The sequence below is a fragment of the Podarcis erhardii genome, assembly GCF_964252035.2.
Source record: "Podarcis erhardii genome assembly, chromosome: 17".
NCBI lineage: Eukaryota > Metazoa > Chordata > Lepidosauria > Squamata > Lacertidae > Podarcis > Podarcis erhardii.
Genome location: NC_138515.1, coordinates 27,858,976 through 27,878,890, shown reverse-complemented (window position 1 = coordinate 27,878,890; position 19,915 = coordinate 27,858,976). Strand labels below are relative to the sequence as shown.

Genomic DNA, 19,915 nt, shown 5'->3' with positions numbered 1-19,915 from the left:
TCCCGCCCCCCCTCCGACTGCGAGGCGGTTAAAACACCGTTGCGCCGTCGAGAAGGTTCGAGCCTTGACGAAGGCAGCAGCCGCGAGCCGGCGAGGGAACCAATCAGAGACGCGGAGAGCGCCGACGCCACAGCCGCTGAGAGAGAAGACTCGTCGGCGGACGCGCCGCGATGGTGGCGCCGCTGAGGCTGCCGCTGCTCCTGCCGCTGTTGGTGGTGCTGACGGGGAGCGGGCTGGCGTGGGGCTGGGCCCAGCAAGGTAAGGCCAGGCCGGAGCGGCGGACGGGTGGCGAAGGGGGAAGGGCCACAGTATCCTGTCAGAGGGAAATGAGGCCTCCAGGTTCAGGAGCAGTTTACCTCAGAAACGCTTTCGGTGCGGGAGGGCGGCTCTCTCGGCGCCCTGCTTCTTGGGAGCTTTCCTGGTTTGGGCGTTCGTGGCAGGCAGAAGTGGGACCGCCGAAGGTCTCTTTTCTTGGCATGTCGGGGCGTCCAAAGGTGACAGCCCTTTCCGCCCAAGCGGGCATTTGTAAGCTTTTAAAGAATTTGATGCCTGAGCTCGGTCGTTTCCCACTTGCCTCCACCCGCCCCCCTTTCCCTCCTGTGACTGGTGGCGGGTGTGGTTGTAAGCCTGAGGCGTAGGCTGTGTGGCTTTTGTTGACAAATGCATTGGATTGCAGAGGGCTGGGACCAGATGCCGTTTTACAATGTGTTGGATTAGGGCGTTATTGGGTTGTTGGCGTTTTGTTTTTATTATGTATTTTATGTTTTTATATTGCAATTTTATCTTGTGAAATATCTGAGTCCTACAGGTATGGGGCAGAAAACAACAACAAACCTCTGGTTACCTGAAACATATTCAATAAACACACAAGACGTATGGGGCAGTATACAAATTTAGTACTACTAGTAGTAATTTGTTGTTATTTAGTTGTGTCCGACTCTTTGTGACCCCATGGACCAGAGCACGCCAGGCACTCCTGTCTTCCACTGCCTCCCGCAGTTTGGTCAAACTCATGCTGGTAGCTTCGAGAACACTGTCCAACCATCTCGTCCTCTGTCGTCCCCTTCTCCTTCTGCCCTCCATCTTTCCCAACATCAGGGTCTTTTCCAGGGAGTCTTCTCTTCTTATGAGGTGGCCAAATTATTGGAGCCTCAGCTTCAGGATCTGTCCTTCCAGTGAGCACTCAGGGCTGATTTCCTTCAGAATGGAGAGGTTTGATCTTCTTGCAGTCCATGGGACTCTCAAGAGTCTCCTCCAGCACCATAATTCAAAAGCATCAATTCTTTGGCGATCAGCCTTCTTTATGGTCCAGCTCTCACTTCCATACATCAGTAGTAATAGTAATACAGTGGTGCCTCACAAGACGAAATTAATCTGTTCCGTGAGGCTCTTCGTATAGCTGTTTTTTCGTCTTGCGAAGCAAGCCCATTGACAGCTTAGCGGATTAGCGCTATTAGCGGTTTAGCGGCTTTTAGCGGATCAGCTGATAAGCGGCTTATCAGTGGATCAGCTGATTAGCGGCTTAGAAAAAGGGGGGGGGGAAAGGGGGAGAAACCCGCAGGAACTCGCAAGACATTTCGTCTTGCAAAGCAAGCCCATAGGGAAATTCGTTTTGTGAAGCGCCTCCAAAACGGAAAACCCTTTCGTCTAGCGGGTTTTCCGTCTTGCGAGGCGTTCGTCTTGCGGGGCACCACTGTAAATGGCCCACAGAGCCCCTTCAACTCAACAGTACATAGAGAATTACTGAATTAACAAATGAAGATGCAGGCTCCGAGGCAGTTTGTCTCTGAATATGACTGGGGTTTTTGGGGTGCTGGTGGAGGAAAGAAATAAACAGGAGAGCAGTTGCCTTTTTGTAGGAGTTCCAGAATCATCTGGCTAGTCACTAAGTGAATATTTGGTGTGATCCAACAAGTGTCTTTTCATATTCTCAGTAACCGTGGTGACAACATGGAAAGCTTCCTATTCAGCAGCAGTATCTCTCTGCATACTAATCACTAGTCAGGCCAGGGGAAAGTTGTAGCTTTCAAAGGCATTTTATGATAAGGATAAGGTAGTGGGCTAATTGGACCTCAGTGTAACAGCCCAATGCTGTGAATTTCATGGACTTTGGAATTCATATCCAGTGTGCTGCAGTGTGGTGGGCTTTATTTGCATGTAATTGTAGATAGGATTGTAAATTATATGGAAGCTCCATGTCCAAACACTATATATATTTGATTATTATTATGCTGGGCAAATAGAAAATAAGAGACCTTGCTTACTGAGATTTCAGAAGCACCTGGCTTACAGATATACTTGACCATATGGAACAGCCTTTCTCAAACTTGGTTCCCCAGATGTTGTTGGACTACAACTCCCATCACCCCTAGTTACCAGGAAGAGTGGTCTAGGATGGTGGGTATTGGCAGTCCAACAACAATTGGGGACCCAAGTTTGAGAAAGGCAGATATGGGGTATTGGCCTGATCCAGCAGGGCAGTGCTTTCCTGTCCTCCAGTAATTGTGCATCAGCATATATGTAGAGCATAAGAAAAGAAAATGCTTTTTTCTGTGCTTAGTTTTCAGACACTAGAGAGCTTTGTAATATTATTTGTTAACTCAGTGTTTGGGATTGTCATAGGCAGCCGGGAAATATTGGGAAAATGGTAATAGGAATTATTCTACTGAGAAGTTATCTGTTTGCTTTTAGTGATTATCCTGGATTATTATTTTTTTAAAAAAGAAAAGTCTGCATTCCTATTTTTGCCTAGTGTTTCTCAATCTATTTTTGTACTCACACATTCTTCCAGATAAAATTTTGTTGCGAGAAATCCAAGCCCTGACACTCTACCCAGGCAGGTTTACAAATTATCGACGGACATCTCCAGTTCCCCAGTTGCATTGTACTGGCGGCTCAGCTGGATGTGCAGCGTACACACCTGAGGTTGTCCAGTGTTACAACAAAGGCTGGGATGGCTACGATGTACAGGTATAGTTACTTGGGAATCTGTATAAATTAATTAATCCTGGTGTTGGAGTGAGAAAATGCTGTATGTTCCCTTGATAGGGCAAAATGGCCAGGACTTAGGGAGGATGAGCCATTGATGCTTCCATTTGCAGCCAGATCTACATCTGGTAAAAAACAGATTGAGAGAAGCTAGCTCCTCTACAAAGTGGGTCCATATTACTTTCAAGAGAAATTTGGAGACCCAGTGTTCTGGGTTTCCCTCATTAATGGGACTCTGAAAATACCAGCTTTTAGAAAAACTGAATTGTAATAAAAATTCCCCGAACAAGATTGTTGACCAACCTGCTTCCTCAGTCACAAGAATGAATTAGTAGAATATTTTGAAGTCTTCAACAACAAGTAGACTGACGATTCTGATCTGAATGTTATATGAGTAAACTCCATAAGGATAATTCTTTATTGCATTGTATTCTTTAAAGTAATTATATTTTTAATCCTGGAAGATTGAACTCTTTAGGCCAAAAATACAGTAGTTACTGCATATAATAAAGTCAAGTACTGGTTTTGTTTTCTTTTTTGTAATTGGACAATGCATTGTGCCAAATCATTAGGAAATAGAGACGTACTGTAATTCCTTACCAAAGGGATGTGACTTCTAAAGGGCATATTCATTTCTGGCTCGCTTTTTTATCTCAGGCAGTGAAGAAGCTGACACAGAATGTTTGAGATGCATGCTACTTCACTCTGAACAAAAGTTTTGACACTCCCTCTGCCAACTTTTGTTTAAAACTTTAAACATTAAAATAGTAAAAATGACATGCTGTTTTAATCTTTTGAGGATACATGCATCCTATTAAATTTAAAAATCCCTAGGGCTAAACAAAAAGTACTATGTATATGCAGTCAAACAGTTGGTGTTGACTGCTACAGAACTCAGGGAATACATGTTTAAAGTCTTATTACAAGGAATGTGGTCCAAATTTATTATTTAGTGTTACTTTCTTGTGAAATTCCTTTTGAGAACTTGCTCCCAATCTGCAGGAAACAGAAATGCTGTATATGTTACACTGTTTTTAAATAACATTATTGGTGAGATCCACGGTCATGTGAGCAGAAGTCCTCTCATATGACAAGACTTCTCCTTCTCTCCCTGTATCAGTCAGATCTCCATAAGGTCATCTAGCACACATTTAAGGGGCAGGGAGGGGGAGTCCATGGATATCTAGTTCACTTGTGGACAGACACAATTTGGTATCTGTAGTTTATTTTATTCTACTTAAAAGGAAGCAAAAATAACAAATGATGTTTCCTTTTTCAGTGGGAGTGTAAAGCACACATGGATATTTCATATCGCTTTGGAAAAATCGAAGTAAGCTGTGAAGGCTACGATTACCCGGATGACCCTTACATATTAAAAGGATCATGTGGCTTGGAGTACACATTAGAATTAACCAAAGAAGGACAGCAGAAAGCGAATTCCTTTGGTGGGAGTTACTATTCCACAACATCTCATGATTCATTAGGCTCAGGTGCTGGAGTGATCCTCTTAATATTATTTGTGGGCCTTGTTTACGGCGTCTACAAGCTATTCCTCTGTGATAACCGGCCACAACATGGTTTCTCTCACGGTGATGGTTATCCAGGAACCGATGGGCAGGATAATCGAAGTCCCCCTCCACCAGGATTTAAATCAGACTTCACACCTCCTCCAGGATTTAAATCCCACTTCACAGGTAAAGTTCTCTCTTGTATATGACAATAGGAACACAGGCATTGAGAGATCTTGTCCAAAGCTGGACAGTAAGTAGTACTGCATTGTAGAATTTTGTTCATTTCTTGTTCTCAGTCCTCAGGTCTGTAAAAGACATTATTATATTCTGTAGAACTTCATTCTTATGACAGTTCCTTCTACTCTTGATTTGACATTTTATTCTAAACCAAAAGGGTGGGAAACAGTAATCCCATGAGAGGGTAAGAGGATATGAAATAGAATATGCCACTCATGTGGGCCTGAGCTCTCATCTTCTACCAGTCTGCAATGCAGAAGGAGATCAGCATGGATGCTTCATTGCTTGTAGGTGTGGCTTGCTTTCTGTAGATAATCTTTTCTATACCCTCTTAGTTACTACCTCTATATTTATAACTATTTGTGGCAAGATGTGTGGCTGGTAGTGATGCAGGGATATTATGTCACTGTACTGTCTTTCAAATCTCAAGTCAATGAAATGGAGTAGAGTAACCTCAGAAGGTCAAAGAATGATTAAGAATGACTACATTGCATCTTGGAAATAATAAACACAAGGTTTTATTAGCAGATCCTGAGTCAATAAAAAGAAGGCATCAAACAAACTGGAAAGCTTGTTGGTAGTACCTGTTCTGCTAATATTGCAGGTCCCATTGTACTACAGTAGTAGTAGTAGTAGTAGTAGTAGTAGTAGTTGTAGTAATACACTGTCCACCTGGCTGGGTTGCCCCAAAACATCAAACATTAAGAGCAGCTTATAGGGAAGTAATCCCCAGTGGCATCTCCGGATCTACTTTTAAATAAACATATTTGAGATCAGGCTGTTAGAAATTTTAAAAGACCCTTCAGTTTCTAGCAATGGGGACCCAGTGTTGGCTGACATAGCAGTGATGCTTTTTAAAATAAATAAATAAATTTGGAGTCTCTTGTTAACTGTAGCATCATGATGATTTGCATGTATAATTAACATCAGATGAATTGCCTTCATATTACCCATTGTGAATCTGGAAGCATTACATAACAGTTTTTATGAGTGTGCATGTGTGAACTGTTAGTGTAGTTCCCCTTCATTCCTTCAGAGTTTTTAAGCTGACCTTGATTCAACGTCTGAAATAATTCGAAAGCCTTGATCTTGAGTGACATTCCAAAGCAAATAGCCCTCTGGTAACTTCTTCAACATAACAGCACTGCTTCTGTTTCAAAGATTGTTTAATCTAAATCTATATAATTTTATTTGGATTAAGGTGATGCTGGTGGCTCGTATTCTGGTTCAAATTCAAACTCAAACTCAGGGCCAGGATTTTGGACTGGGTTAGGTGCTGGAGGGCTACTAGGATACCTGGCAGGCAACCAAAGGTAAGCTCTAAGACTATCTACCTTGTTTTCTCTTGGCAACAATACTTTCTGGGCCTGGTGGGTGATATATTTACATAAAATGTGTGAGAGGTGAAAGGAATGGCGTTCCCAAGGACAAGAAACCAAAGTGAGATTGTCTTCTACATGCAACATCCGATAATTTATCTATTCAATTTTTAAAGTTTTGATTAACCATTCTTTAATTAGGGGAATAACTGGAATTTTCTGATGTATAGCTAAAACAATGATCAGTATATTCAAAATCAATCATGAGCCCTAACATCTATAGTAAAATTAATCCCTAACGTAAGGCCAAAAACTTCAAGAATCTGTTTTTATTCCATTTGGAATATATATTTTCCAGAGATGCATAAAATCTGCAGTATTTATATTGCATTTCCAGCATTTGATATGATATGGTTTGTAATATTTGTAATATTTTATTAAGCATGCTACAGCTTCAAAAGGAAAAAATGCTTTAAAGTTCTGAGAAATATTTATCTCGTACTTGAAGTGCTGCTTCTCTGTACATAGTGATCCAGCCTGTAGTCACTTGGAGACTTTATTATAGAAGCCATGAAGGAGTTAGGTTGTGTGCAAAGTATTCTTCAGGGCCACAGTCTGGAAACTAGATTGGCCACCAGAGAATACAGAAATCGGCTATCCTTGATACAATGCTCTTTTAATTAGGCTCCTTGCTTTGCAGTTGCTAACATTGCATCATTCAGTGAAGAAATTCCTGCTACCCTGTTTATAGTAAAGCAGCAGCTTCAAGAGAACTGAGGTGTTAAATGGTGGTCTTTGCTTTCAAATAACAGAATATTTCAAATACTAAAAATTCTTAAATTGTGTTTTGCTTGTTGCATATTATCTTTTGTTTTGGGGAGTTCTAAAAAACAAAAAGGAGAGGGGTACATTTGAAAATAAATATAAAATAATTCAAAGGTCAAGTTACTATAAATCGTATTTAAGCTGGTCTTCCTTCTTTCTAACATAAGCGTCTAATATTTGTCTTGCATTCCTGTGGCCTGCCTATTCCAATATTCAACTACTGTACAGTAATGTTTCTTCAGTTTTGTTTGTTATGAACTAGGATTCGTTTGTTATGAACTAGCTACTTTCCATTACCAGATCCAGGTATAATTCTGTTAATTACCGGTACTTATTTGATCTCCAGCTCCTCTTAGCTCATCTTACATTCCAGGTTATTCCTTCCCAGACTCTGGTTTCTTTGGCTCCTTTTGCTTATCAAGCCTCCCTTTTCTCTCCATTTCCCTTTGTGCTCCCCCCCCCCCCCCACATAATTGTTTTGTAGTATAGTTGATTAACTGCTGCTTCAAAAGGAATGAAATTTAAGTAACAGCTTATCAGTGCTCAGTTATCAGTGTAAAACACAGCCAAGATCCCAGCCCATGTAAATCAGAGGAAAAAGGAAGTTGATGACAACTCAGTAACCATGTTAAGTCTCTTCCTTTAAAAAAAGAAAAAAGGCTTAATATTCTTATTTAAGTGAGTTTGCAACAATTTGTTTTGGCATTTTCCTGCAATGTTTAGTTATTTTTAGTATTTGCCAAGAACTCACTGAGCACAGCCTTCTAGTTTGCTTTTGTACAGACACTTTATTTCTTAGGTTCTATTATTTATACTGGCTTTGTGACCTTGGTTTTGCACTGAATCTAAAAGACTTCTGAGTATTTGATGCTGTTGTTTATATCTCTGCAAACTATTGTGGTGGTTCTGCCTTGATTAAAATGTTAAGAGACTAGATAAAACCCCAAAGCTACTCATGGGAATTACTGTCTTCTGGCAAGATTAACCCTGTTCTGTGCAGGCAACAGGTTCCTCTAAGCTGAAGTTAAGTTTGTTTCTTTGGACAGTTTTTATTAAGAGTTACATTGGTGGATTTAGGGGTGTTCATCAACTTCCTGTGTTTGAAAATTAACAATAAATTGCTCAGTACCATCCTTGGCAATCTTGTTCTTTGTTAAATTGAAGTGTATTATTTCAATGGAACCATAGGAAAGTTTACTTGTAATTTGTTGCTGTTAGGAACTAGAAAGCTGCTTTATATGTCAGACCTACCTCTGTATTCCCAACACTGACTGGTAGCATATCTCTGGGGTTTGAGGCAGGGTTCTCTCCCAGCCCTACCTCGGGATGCTGGATATAGAATCTGCCACTGTGCTATGGCTCTTTCCAGAATTACTGAATATCCACTTGCATATATAAATGTGTTTTTCCTATAGTGACCTTTTTAAAAGAAAGGGGTGGTTTCTGGGTTTACAGTGCCTTTGTTGCTGGTGAGTTTCACATTATATGACCTTCCACTTTAAAAAAACCAGACTCCTTATAGACTTTTTGCCTGAAAAAGAACATGAACATGTGATATCTGGGTTTAAGGATTGAAGAAAATACTGGTTTATAGAAAGTGTAATTGTAGGGTGTTGCCTTAGAGTGAATCTTTGGAATAATTTTCTATATATAGCTAAGAGACAAAGAATCAGCAGTTCTTTTTTCTTTTATTAATTTTGGGTTGTTTTTATTTAGATTAGTTTTGTTTTTGCTTTTTTGATACAAAGGTTCATATCAAACGTCCAATATCTTTTTAATTTTCTTTTAAACTTTAATAAAATCTATAGGGGGGAAATATTTTACCTCCCCACTTCTATACTAGCTTATCTGTTTCTTTAAACATTTATATTACTACTGCTATTGCATGTGGTGGGGAAATGACATTTGTCACTAAAATAGTTTAATTGATTTCTCCCCACCACAGGTCATCTACGTATAACCGATATTCACCTTACCATAATACGTGGGCTGGTCCAACTGCTCCACCTCCTACATTTGGTGCTTCAAACAGCTCTTCAACGTCTTATTCAGGGACAAAGTCCACCTCAGGTAAGTTATAAGCCATGTTATCTTTATTTTCCTGGTGAACCTCAGGAGCAGTGACTTTAATCACTTCACTGCTGTCCAGAGAAACTGATTGCATTTAATTCCTGTTTAATTTTAATTTTGTTTTTTCATGATATTTTTATTTTAGTTGCATTATTACATTCAGTTACACATTTTAACATTCTTAGCAATACATTACAAATTATTGTTTTCAATACTATATGTGTAAATCTCTTATGTTTATATATTTTCCTTATTCCTATCCATGACTTCCCTCCACCATTTTACAGCTTCTTTTGTTTTTGTTTCTTTTTGTATTGTGTTGTGTATATTGCTTCTGTTTCCCCCACAAGACATCTCTCAATATTTTAGCTTTACAAAATTTAGGCAATGCATATCAATAAATTTGTTTTGGAACAATGTTTTGTCATATATTCTTCCACACATTCCCATTCTGTAATGTAATTCCTGTTTAAATCTTTGGGGGTAGATAAGTGACAAGTCACCTGCCTCACTTTTCATAGGATTTAGGCTTAGTTTTCACCAAGCCGATAAACTTGTATGGACTGTACAACATAATGTAGGAGAAGGCACACATAATTTAATTCTCTCCCATATTACTGCCTCACATCTGGCATATAGAATATTTGTATATTAACATATGTGAGTAGAACTGCTTTCCACCTATTTTCAAAAGGTCTTGTCTTACGTGTACAATATTTACTCAAATGGAGTTCTATAAAACATTGTAATAGATGAGAGAGGATACATCCACACACCACACAACACATTTGTAGTAATGTTTAATTGTTTATTGGTGGTGGTTGTTTTATATATATATATATATATTTATTTCGTCCTTGCCTTTTTCTCTGACAGTGACTTAAGGCCACTTACAGATAAAATAAGAACAGTTGAAAACAAAGGGTGGAGTGGGGAATAATTTAAAAACAAGTAAACATTAATAGAATTTATGTATATAATTTAAAATTATTTATTCAATCTGTTCTCAAAAGAATTACCCATTGACTGATCATCTTTCTCTTTCTCTCTTAGGTTTTGGAGGCACAAAAAGGAGATAAAGTTCCTGATCTGCTTGAGTGTGTGAATAAAAACAACTTTCCAGCAATTCTTTAAAATTCTTTCCAACAATTTTGAAACCTGTTTTAGGCTTGGCTTTGTAAAAGTTCATCTTTGGATTCACATATGTGTATTCGAGTTTGAACTTTAATATATAGTTTTAGATTTCGGGAGTTGTTTTGGATAATTGCTTAGAATAGAAAAACAAGAAGCGGACACAAATTCTGTCTGAAACCATTAAGTCCCATTGAAAACAATGGTACATTTCTGAGTAAACCATAATTTACAATGGGCAACATTTTTTTAAAAAAACCCAAAAAAACAAAAATAAAGAGCATGAAGAAATACTATTACAGCAAGTTGAAAGCAGCATGAAGGCGAATCTTCTCATTAAACTTGTTCCAAAATGTTGCAAAAAATACCCATTTCCCCATAAACCATAATCATAGTAACTATTGTACCAAATTTTCTCTATCCATTCAGATATAGTGAGAGATATGCTTTTCCCCCTCCCCAATTTTTAGCTGTTATAATCTTAGTAGCAGTTACAGTATAAGGTTAAACTCTTATTTCTTGATCATTTTACGGAAAAACATCTTTTAGATTTGTTCCTTCCAAATAAAAGGGTTCTGTAGTGGGACAAAAAGTTCTTCTTAGTGGCAGAAGCATCTGTACTTCTTGATGAGCTTGAAACAAGGGACAGATTTCAAAGTAGCCCCCACTGTAGGGTGGGGAGGATAGAGAAGGGTGGGTGGGTGGGAGAGAAGGACCTTTGTGGATAGTTACCTTTATGCCTGATAAGTAAAAAACGGAAGTGAAAGTTTGAGAATTCCAGTTTGCTTTCTGGGGATAATAACATGGAAATAACAATGGGGATAGTAACTAGGAAATGGCATATCTACATCTTTGAAAAAACTGCTTTAACTTGTTTTTATTTGGTTTTGGGGTGAAAACACAAGAATAGACATGCATGGGGTTTTAAAAGTATGTCAGTCTTATTTGGTTTGCATTCAACTTAGTCATAGTTTGAGTAGACCCATTGAAATCAGTGGATTCAATTGGCTACAACCCATTGAGTTCAGTGGAGCTTGTTTCCAGGTATACATATAATTGTAGACCTTGACCCTAACCAGTTCTGGTCATAGGCCACTAGTACATAGAATCACAGAACTGTAGAGTTGGAAGGGGTCCCAAGTGTCATCTAGCCCAACCCCATGCAATGCAAGAATCACATTAGTTGTACACAGTAATATATCATCAAATGACATATCCAGCCAATTCACCTAGATGAGCACCATAATGTGGATTTCATCAACATCAGGTCCTTGTCCTACCCACATGATGCTGACACAAAGCCCTACACTAGGACTAGACAACAGAACGAAAGAACAATCTCTCCCCAACTCCCTTTTCCCCTCAACTGCAAGATGTCTATGACAAAAATGTATTTCACTAAAGGGAAACGAACTGTGAAAAAGACTTATGAATGCAAAGTGGAGACGATAGGTGTACCTTTCCCTGTTTTTCTGTTTGTTTTGTAACAAAAAAAAAACTTTAATAAAAACTAGTTTTAAAAAATCAGGTCCTTGTGCAGAATACAACTTCCCTGTAAGTTGCTTCCCTTGCTGCATCAGAGGGCTATCTTTTCATATGATAGAATTTGGGTGCGATAATAGACTTTGTTACATGTGTTCATTGATATCTTTCTTCATGCCCTTCATTCTGCTGAATATACCGTATTTTTTGCTCTATAAGACGCACCAGACCACAAGTTTTTGGAGGAGAAAAACAAGAAAAAAAATATTCTGAATCTCAGAAGCCAGAACAGCAAGAGGGATCGCTGCACAGTGAAAGCAGCAATCCCTCTTGCTGTTCTGGCTTCTGGGATAGCTATGCAGCCTGCATTCGCTCCATAAGACGCAGACACATTCCCCCTTACTTTTTAGGAGGGGAAAAGTGAGTCTTATAGAGCAAAAAATACGGTAATTATATGTTACTAGTTCCTTGTACACAAACTTTTACTGAGAGTACAGTTGTGACTGTTGTCTTGGTTCTCCTTCCACTCCTGTGAGGGGGAGAAAAACCCAAAATGTTTGCATTGTAAAAAATCTTCATACTTTGGATTTAAGACTGTGTCAAAGTAACTGATTTCTTCATTTAATAACTCCTTTAACACTAGAAACAATGGCTAATTGAATAGGTATATGAAATCATAAGAACTGGATTAATTTAATTGAAAAATCCAGTGTCCTGCATTAAATTGACAGCCATTCTTTAAAAAAACACTACTTTATAGATTTGATAGTTGTGATCTTCTGGATGGTTGATTATAAACTGCTTTCCTATGTGGAAAAGAATAATGTATTGAATGGAGATAGTGGAACTGGCTTGGTTTGCACATAATGTTAAGTCAAAGGTTGGCGTAGTGTGAATGAACAAACATGCAGGTACACAGCAAAAAATGCAGCTGATTTGCTTCTCCCCTGGTCCTGCTGTTGCTGTACTACCCAGAACTGAGCCATGGTTGGGTTTAGCATTACTGATGATCTAGTCCACTCTGCATTTTTTCCATTGATCAGACATCTAACATGTAACAGTAAAGAGAATGGGTTTGGAACTGTGCATCTGTATTGTTGCCTTTTATTCAGCAGTTTCCATGCTCTCTTTTTGCTGTATGTTTAACTCAGTAAATAAGCACAGTTGACAAATAATAAGCAGCAAACGTTGAAATAAAATGCAGAACTAATGTTAATATGTGCAAAGCGAAAACTGAGTAAAGGAAATAATTCTTTTTTCACTATAGAATTTTGAACATATTGGGAGAGGGCCTGGAGCTTTATTGAGGAAGCCCGGCTCTCATAGGCTCTCCTTTTGCATCAGTCCTGTGTATCTTCACATACTCATGGGGTCCAGACTGGTGGTTACTGACATGGAATGAGACCTTGGGGTTTTAGCAGATACCTCTGTTAAGATGTTGACCTAGGGTGTGGCAGATGTGCAAAAGGTGAATTCCATGCTAGGGTTCATTAGGAAAGGGATTGAAAACTACCACTATTCTAATGTCTCAAGCTGCAAGAAATCATGTCTTTCCCCTATCGGTCTCTACAGCAGGTGCTGTAACTCTCCAACGGTTTGACTTCTCCCCAGAAGGTGCACTCTTCCATTATCTCATGAGACAGATGAATGCCAGCCAAACACAATTCTATGAGACCATGCTTGAATTACCTTGTACAGTTCTGGTCTGTCTCCATGAAAGGCAACTTCACAGATATATTCGTATTTACCATGATGAGGCCACTCAAGTTTCTCTTTGCAGTGGCTATGATTTACCTTAGTACCAAAATAGCTGCATCGTTCTACAGTTAGCATTTGAGCTCCTTTGGAAGGGGTGATTTGTTGTTGTTGTTGTTTAGTCGTTTAGTCGTGTCCGACTCTTCGTGACCCCATGGACCAGAGCACGCCAGGCACTTCTGTCCTCCACTGCCTCCCGCAGTTTGATCAAACTCATGCTGGTAGCTTCAAGAACACCAACCATCTCATCCTCTGTCGTCCCCTTCTCCTTGTGCCCTCCATCTTTCCCAACATCAGGGTCTTTTCCAGGGAGTCTTCTCTTCTCACGAGGTGGCCAAAGTATTGGAGCCTCAGCTTCACGATCTGTCCTTCCAGTGAGCACCCAGGGCTGATTTCCTTCAGAATGGATACGTTTGATCTTCTTGCAGTCCATGGGACTCTCAAGAGTCTCCTCCAGCACCATAATTCAAAAGCATCAATTCTTCGGCGATCAGCCTTTATGGTCCAGCTCTCACTTCCATACATCACTACTGGGAAAGCCATAGCTTTTACTATACGGACCTTTGTTGGCAAGGTGATGTCTCTACTTTTAAAGATGCTGTCTAGGTTTGTCATTGCTTTTCTCTCAAGAAGCAGGCGTCTTTTAATTTCGTGACTGCTGTCACCATCTGCAGTGATCATGTAGCCCAAGAAAGTAAAATCTCTTACTGCCTCCATTTCTTTCCCTTCTATTTGCCAGGAGGTGATGGGACCAGGGGCCATGATCTTCGGTTTTTTGATGTTGAGCTTCAGACCATATTTTGCGCTCTCCTCTTTCACCCTCAATAAAAGGTTATTTAATTCCTCCTCACTTTCTGCCATCAAGGTTGTGTCATCTGCATATCTGAGGTTGTTGATATTTCTTCCGGCATTCTTAATTCCAGCTTCGGATTCATCCAGCCCAGCCTTTCGCATGATGAATTCTGCATATAAGTTAAATAAGCAGGGAGACAATATACACCCTTGTCGTACTCCTTTCCTAATTTTGAACCAATCAGTTGTTCCATATCCAGTTCTAACTGTAGCTTCTTGTCCCACATAGAGATTTCTCAGGAGACAGATGAGGTGATCAGGCACTCCCATTTCTTTAAGAACTTGCCATAGTTTGCTGTGGTCGACACAGTCAAAGGCTTTTGCATAGTCAATGAAGCAGAAGTAGATGTCTTTCTGGAACTCTCTAGCTTTCTCCATAATCCAGCACATGTTTGCAATTTGGTCTCTGGTTCCTTTGCCTCTTCTAAATCCAGCTTGCACTTCTGGGAGTTCTCGGTCCACATACTGCTTGAGCCTTCCTTGTAGAATTTTAAGCATAACCTTGCTAGCGTGTGAAATGAGTGAAATTGTGCGGTAGTTGGAGCATTCTTTGGCACTGCCCTTCTTTGGGATTGGGATGTAGACTGATCTTCTCCAATCCTCTGGCCACTGCTGAGTTTTCCAAACTTGCTGGCATACCTTAACAGCATCATCTTTTAAAATTTTAAATAGTTCAGCTGGAATACCATCACTTCCACTGGCCTTGTTATTTGCAGTGCTTTCTAAGGCCCATTTGAATTCACTCTCCAGGATGTCTGGCTCAAGGTCAGCAACCACACTACCTGGGGTGTACGAGACATCCATATCTTTCTGGTATAATTCCTCTGTGTATTCTTGCCACATCTTCTTGATGTCTTCTGCTTCTGTTAGGTCCTTACCACTTTTGTCCTTTATTATGGTAATCTTTGTACGAAATTTTCCTTTCATATTTCCGATTTTCTTGAACAGATCTCTGGTTCTTTCCATTCTGTTGTTTTCCTCTATTTCTTTGCATTGCTTGTTTAAGAAGGCCTTCTTGTCTCTCCTTGCTATTCTTTGGAAATCTGCATTCAATTTCCTGTATCTTTCACTATCTCCCTTGCATTTTGCTTGCCTTCTCTCCCCCGCTATTTGTAAGGCCTCGTTGGACAGCCACTTTGCTTTCTTGCATTTCTTTTTCATTGGGATGGTTTTAGTTGCTGCCTCCTGTATAATGCTGCGAGCCTCCACCCATAGTTCTTCAGGCACTCTGTCCAGCAAATCTAAATCCTTAAACCTGTTCCTCACTTCCACTGTGTATTCATAAGGGATTTGGTTTAGATTGTATCTTACCGGCCCAGTGGTTTTTCCTACTTTCTTCAGTTTAAGCTTGAATTTTGCTATAAGAAGCTGATGATCTAAATTGAATAAATAGCACTAAGAGTGATGAGAGCTCAGTAGCATTATTTCTAACATATAGAAAAGAGGAAGAGAATGCAAGGACTGCCTTCTTTCTCCACTTCTTCCTTGGTCTGGTCTACCTTTAAGCCCTATTCTGATAAACCAGTCTAGCTGAAACATGCAGTGGTTTAGATCCTAAGATACTTGAATGGAAGGAAGTTCATTGGGGGGAGTTTCTTATTCCCTTCCTGGAGTCACCCACACATCTAAAGTCTGTGAAATTGTCCCCAATTTGAGCTATTTATTTAAATAGGGATTGTGCAAGAGAACTTTCTTGTGAATTGGGTCTTGTGTTAATTCATATATGTGATACTTTGTTGATTCTGTGCCTAGGGCACCAGTGTATTGCCAACCAGCCCTGCCTGTTGCACAATCAAAGTCCCAAGAAATGACAGAGTGTGCCTCCAGGGGTGAAGCCAAACTGCTGTGTTAGCAGCATAAAGTGACCTCTCTGGGGCAGTGTGTATGGAGGTCCTGGGCTGCCCAAGCCGCAAGACCTCACTGATGTGGTCCAGAGGAAAGCAGAGCACGAGGTTGGCTACAGGAGTTACCAGAAGGAGGCATACAAGGCACCATCCAACCATCTTAGGGACTCCATGCTGGATTTGTGTAGGGTTTACTCCTTAGCCTTTTCTTCTGAAGACATCCCACAAGTCAGTGAAGGGATAAGGGATAAGAGGGATAAGAGTTTGCCTTCTCCTAGATGGGCTACTTTCCTAGGTTGATGAGCCCTATCTGTTCCTCACTTCTCTGTACAGCACATGCAGAAACTCTTATTGACCACTGGACCCAATTGGTTTTGCCTGCTCAATCTACCGGAGCCTGTCTTCGCATGCATCATCGAAATGGTAATTGCCATCCATATAGCACCCACACTGATGCAAATCAGTTGCTTCCTTCAAGCAAGTACAGCTCAGCTGGAAACTTGCCTGACAGGATCTCCTACCTTCCTGAGGCAATAGCCTAAGGGTTGCTTTCATGTGCTATTGTCCCTGGTTCAAATCCTCTTCTTGCCATGAACTCACTACTAGGTGGCCTTGGGAGAGCCAAGTGGAATTCGACAGTGGAATTTGCTGCCAAGGAGTGTGGTGGAGTCTCCTTCTTTGGAGGTCTTTAAGCAGAGGCTTGGCAACCATATGTCAGGAGTGCTCTGATGGCGTTTCCTGCTTGGCAGGGGGTTGGACTCGATGGCCCTTGTGGTCTCTTCCAACTCTATGATTCTATGAATTTTCTCCCAGCAGCTGCCCCTCATCCACAATATGAGGATCATGGTATTAGACAAGCTTCAAGGGCAGTAAGGAATACTGAAATCTATATTTTTGAAAGTGGATGTTTTCTGTCCCACCACTTCCACCTCAGGAACAAGTTTGGAGATGATCTCTTGAGAGGTCAAACTTGGCATAAGGGTTCCCCAGATGGGAGTAGTGGTCTTTATCCATGTTTGGATGCCAGGTACGATTTTCAATCAATATGGCATACCAAAACATGACTTTGGATTGATTTTACCCAATATTGGGCTTGATGGGTCCAAATTCTCAAATTGCACTATTCATTTAAAAAACACATTTTTTGTTTCAAAAAAATACCCAGGCAGCATTGGGCACTCATTAGTAACATATATGAAGCTCTGTGACATTTTTTAAAAACAAAATAATAAATTTGCAACATACATTTCTAGTATTTGATGTCAGTATGCAAGGAATAGCTTGGGAGTGTAAAAGTGAAGTGTGTGTCGCAATTTTAAATTCGTAAAATGCCAGAAGCAAATAATAATCTGATTATCAAAACTCATCAAATCTCTCACGAGCTGACAAGTTCCATACAGTGAGACACTTAATATCAGAATCAACATACACTGTGTAAGTCCTAGCACTCTAATAGGCTTAAGATGAAATTATTATACATCCTACGAAGGAACTGGGGGCAAGACACATAGCTCTCCCCTCCCCCTCTATTTTAGCTTCACAACAACCTTGCAACACAGTTTAGGCTAAGAGACAATGATTGGCCCAAGGCCATCTAGTATCATCCATACCTGAAAGGAGAGGGGAATCCGGATCTGCCTGCTCCAAGACCAAAACTATAACATTCTAGCAGCTCCAGCACCTGTTTCCCTGTTGCCACTGAAGATATCACACACACTCTTTGGGCATGTGCAATTTTAAACACACACCTTGTAAAATTTAAACATCACCACAAAGAATTTTCTTTCTTTTCCCCCAGCAGGGCTTTGAAATGCTAATCTTTTCTGAGTCATTCCTTACTTACTCCACTTAAAGTGAAGCCAAACCAGTCAAACCAGGATTCAATCAACCAGATTTTGAAAATCAGCAAACACTTCCAAATTGTCAGGTATGAAATCATGCAAATTCCAACACACCCCTAAGTCTACCCTATTCTATATAATCTATATAAATAAGTCACAGCATTCTGTCATATTCTAGGGTAGGAAGTTTATTTATTATCATTTATTTCTGACAGTTATGTTCCACTTTCCTTCCAAGGTTCCCAAGGTGGTATGCATGGTTCTCTTCCTATTTTCTCTGGCAGGAGGAAAACCTGTCATCCCTTTTGAGGGGAAAACATAGGTAGGAGCAGTGCCCTTTCTGTCCCTTTTTGAAGGCTGAAGTGGGGCAACTACCTGTATGTTTTGATGCTTTCATATGTGTGTTGTTTCCTGGTCACTCCAAGACCTGGGGAGCAAATATGGGGTAAGGCAGGCTTCCTCAACCTCAGCCCTGCAGATGTTTTGAGACTACAATCCACAGCATCCCTGACCACTGGTCCTGCTAGCTAGGGATCATTGGAGTTGTAGGCCAAAAACATCTGGAGGGCTGAGGCTGAGAAAGCCTGGGGTAAGGGCTGTTGCCATGTGAGGTTTCCAGAAGCTTCTGGCAGGCCACCTTTCATTCGATCTAGCATCTTGGGGTTAGCACAATGAGAGCCTCAACTCAGTGGTGGTGAAAAAGACAAATGCAATGTTTGGGATTGTTAGGAAGAAGACTGAAAATACAACAGCCATTATCTTAACGCCTTTCCCTTTGCAGAAACTGATAATACTGACACATCTGGAATAGCAATTACAGTTGCTTCAAGTTTCTGCTTGCGAGGAGGCCCTGACCTTAACATTATTATCTACTCCCAGATTGGCAGGTGCTTTGGGGGAGGACTAGCTGTTTATCTTCCTACAGGCAGCGCCTGAGGGTACTGGCCCTCCGCAGCAGACATCACATGCCAAGTGAGGAATTCTGTTGGCTTGCACTAAGGGGGAAGATCTACATGTGCAAAACAAATGTATGCAAAGCTGCTTGTAAGCCACCTTGCAGATCTACAGGGTGGAAAGGCAGGATAGGATCTGTCGACTGGCTGGCTGATTCTGCTTGGCTCGCCTTGAAAGGATTTCAGAGTTGGGAAATGTGCAAAGTAAGTAAGATAGGAAAGAACCAAGGCTGCAAAGCAGGGAATGGACCAGTGGGCACATGTTTAATTTTGAGAGAGTACAGTGGGTGCTGCTGCAGGAAGGTAAACGGCATTTCCATGCACTCTGGCACTCATCACGGTGCTCAGTGCGCCAGAAGCAGTTTAATCATGCTGGCCACATGACCTGTGGAAGCTGTCTGCAGACAAATGCTGGCTCCCTTGGCCTGCAAGCGGAGATGAGTGCCGCACCCCATAGTCAAGTTTGACTGGACTTAACTATCCAGGAGTTCTTTACCTTTATTTTTTTCTACCTTTATAATAGAAATGTCAAAGTATCAGCAATATAAGAACTAGAAAGCCCCCTTCCCCTTGAGAGAACAGGCAATACTCAACAGGCCAAGAAAAACACTTCTCACAGTAATAAACCACAATTCAGGCCATGAAATATCAGTAACGATTTACAAATAAGCCGGTTGGAAAATGTATTTCTTTAGGGCCTTCCAAGCTTACCTTACCAGTGTCCTACTTGGTTGAAGTATTCACCTACTATTGTACTTTTGAAAACAGTCTGAGACCATTTCTCTCTACCAGGATATTCTGTTGCCGATCTGCTACTGGTCCTAAAACAAAGGAATCTCAAAGGGAAAATGCTGGATAGTCATAAGTTTTATTCTGTGCATTTGAGTCTGAATACAGGCAATGGTTTCCTGTCCCACTACGGAAGTTAACTAACTCAGCATTGCTGAGTTTCTAACATCATATGTGTTATCGTTTGTGAAAGGACAATATGCTTGTTTTACATATATTCCAAGCCCCGAATGAATTGCCACTGTTGCATTTCATCTCCCTCTGAGTTCACGGCTTACAACTGCTCTCCATGTGTAGATGTGAATGAATAACCCTGCA

General features: G+C 40.6%; 1 protein-coding gene across 3 annotated transcripts; it reads left to right on the top strand.

Annotated features, from left to right (window-relative positions):
• The first annotated feature begins 19 nt into the window (after positions 1–19).
• On the top strand, positions 20–10,673 carry SARAF (store-operated calcium entry associated regulatory factor). Of its 3 annotated transcripts, XM_081845522.1 has the most exons (7): positions 20–258; positions 2,792–2,970; positions 4,268–4,682; positions 5,938–6,049; positions 8,826–8,950; positions 10,004–10,065; positions 10,524–10,673. In XM_081845522.1, the coding sequence occupies exons 1-6, from the start codon at positions 171–173 to the stop codon at positions 10,027–10,029; spliced, it is 945 nt and encodes a 314-aa protein (XP_081701648.1). In that variant the 5' UTR covers positions 20–170; the 3' UTR covers positions 10,030–10,065; positions 10,524–10,673. The 3 variants fall into 3 exon arrangements, with proteins under 3 accessions (XP_081701648.1, XP_081701649.1, XP_081701647.1); XM_081845523.1 differs by lacking the exon at positions 10,524–10,673 and having other exon boundaries at positions 4,268–4,651; positions 5,937–6,049; positions 10,004–10,328; XM_081845521.1 differs by lacking the exon at positions 10,524–10,673 and having other exon boundaries at positions 10,004–10,328.
• The last annotated feature ends 9,242 nt before the right edge of the window (positions 10,674–19,915 follow it).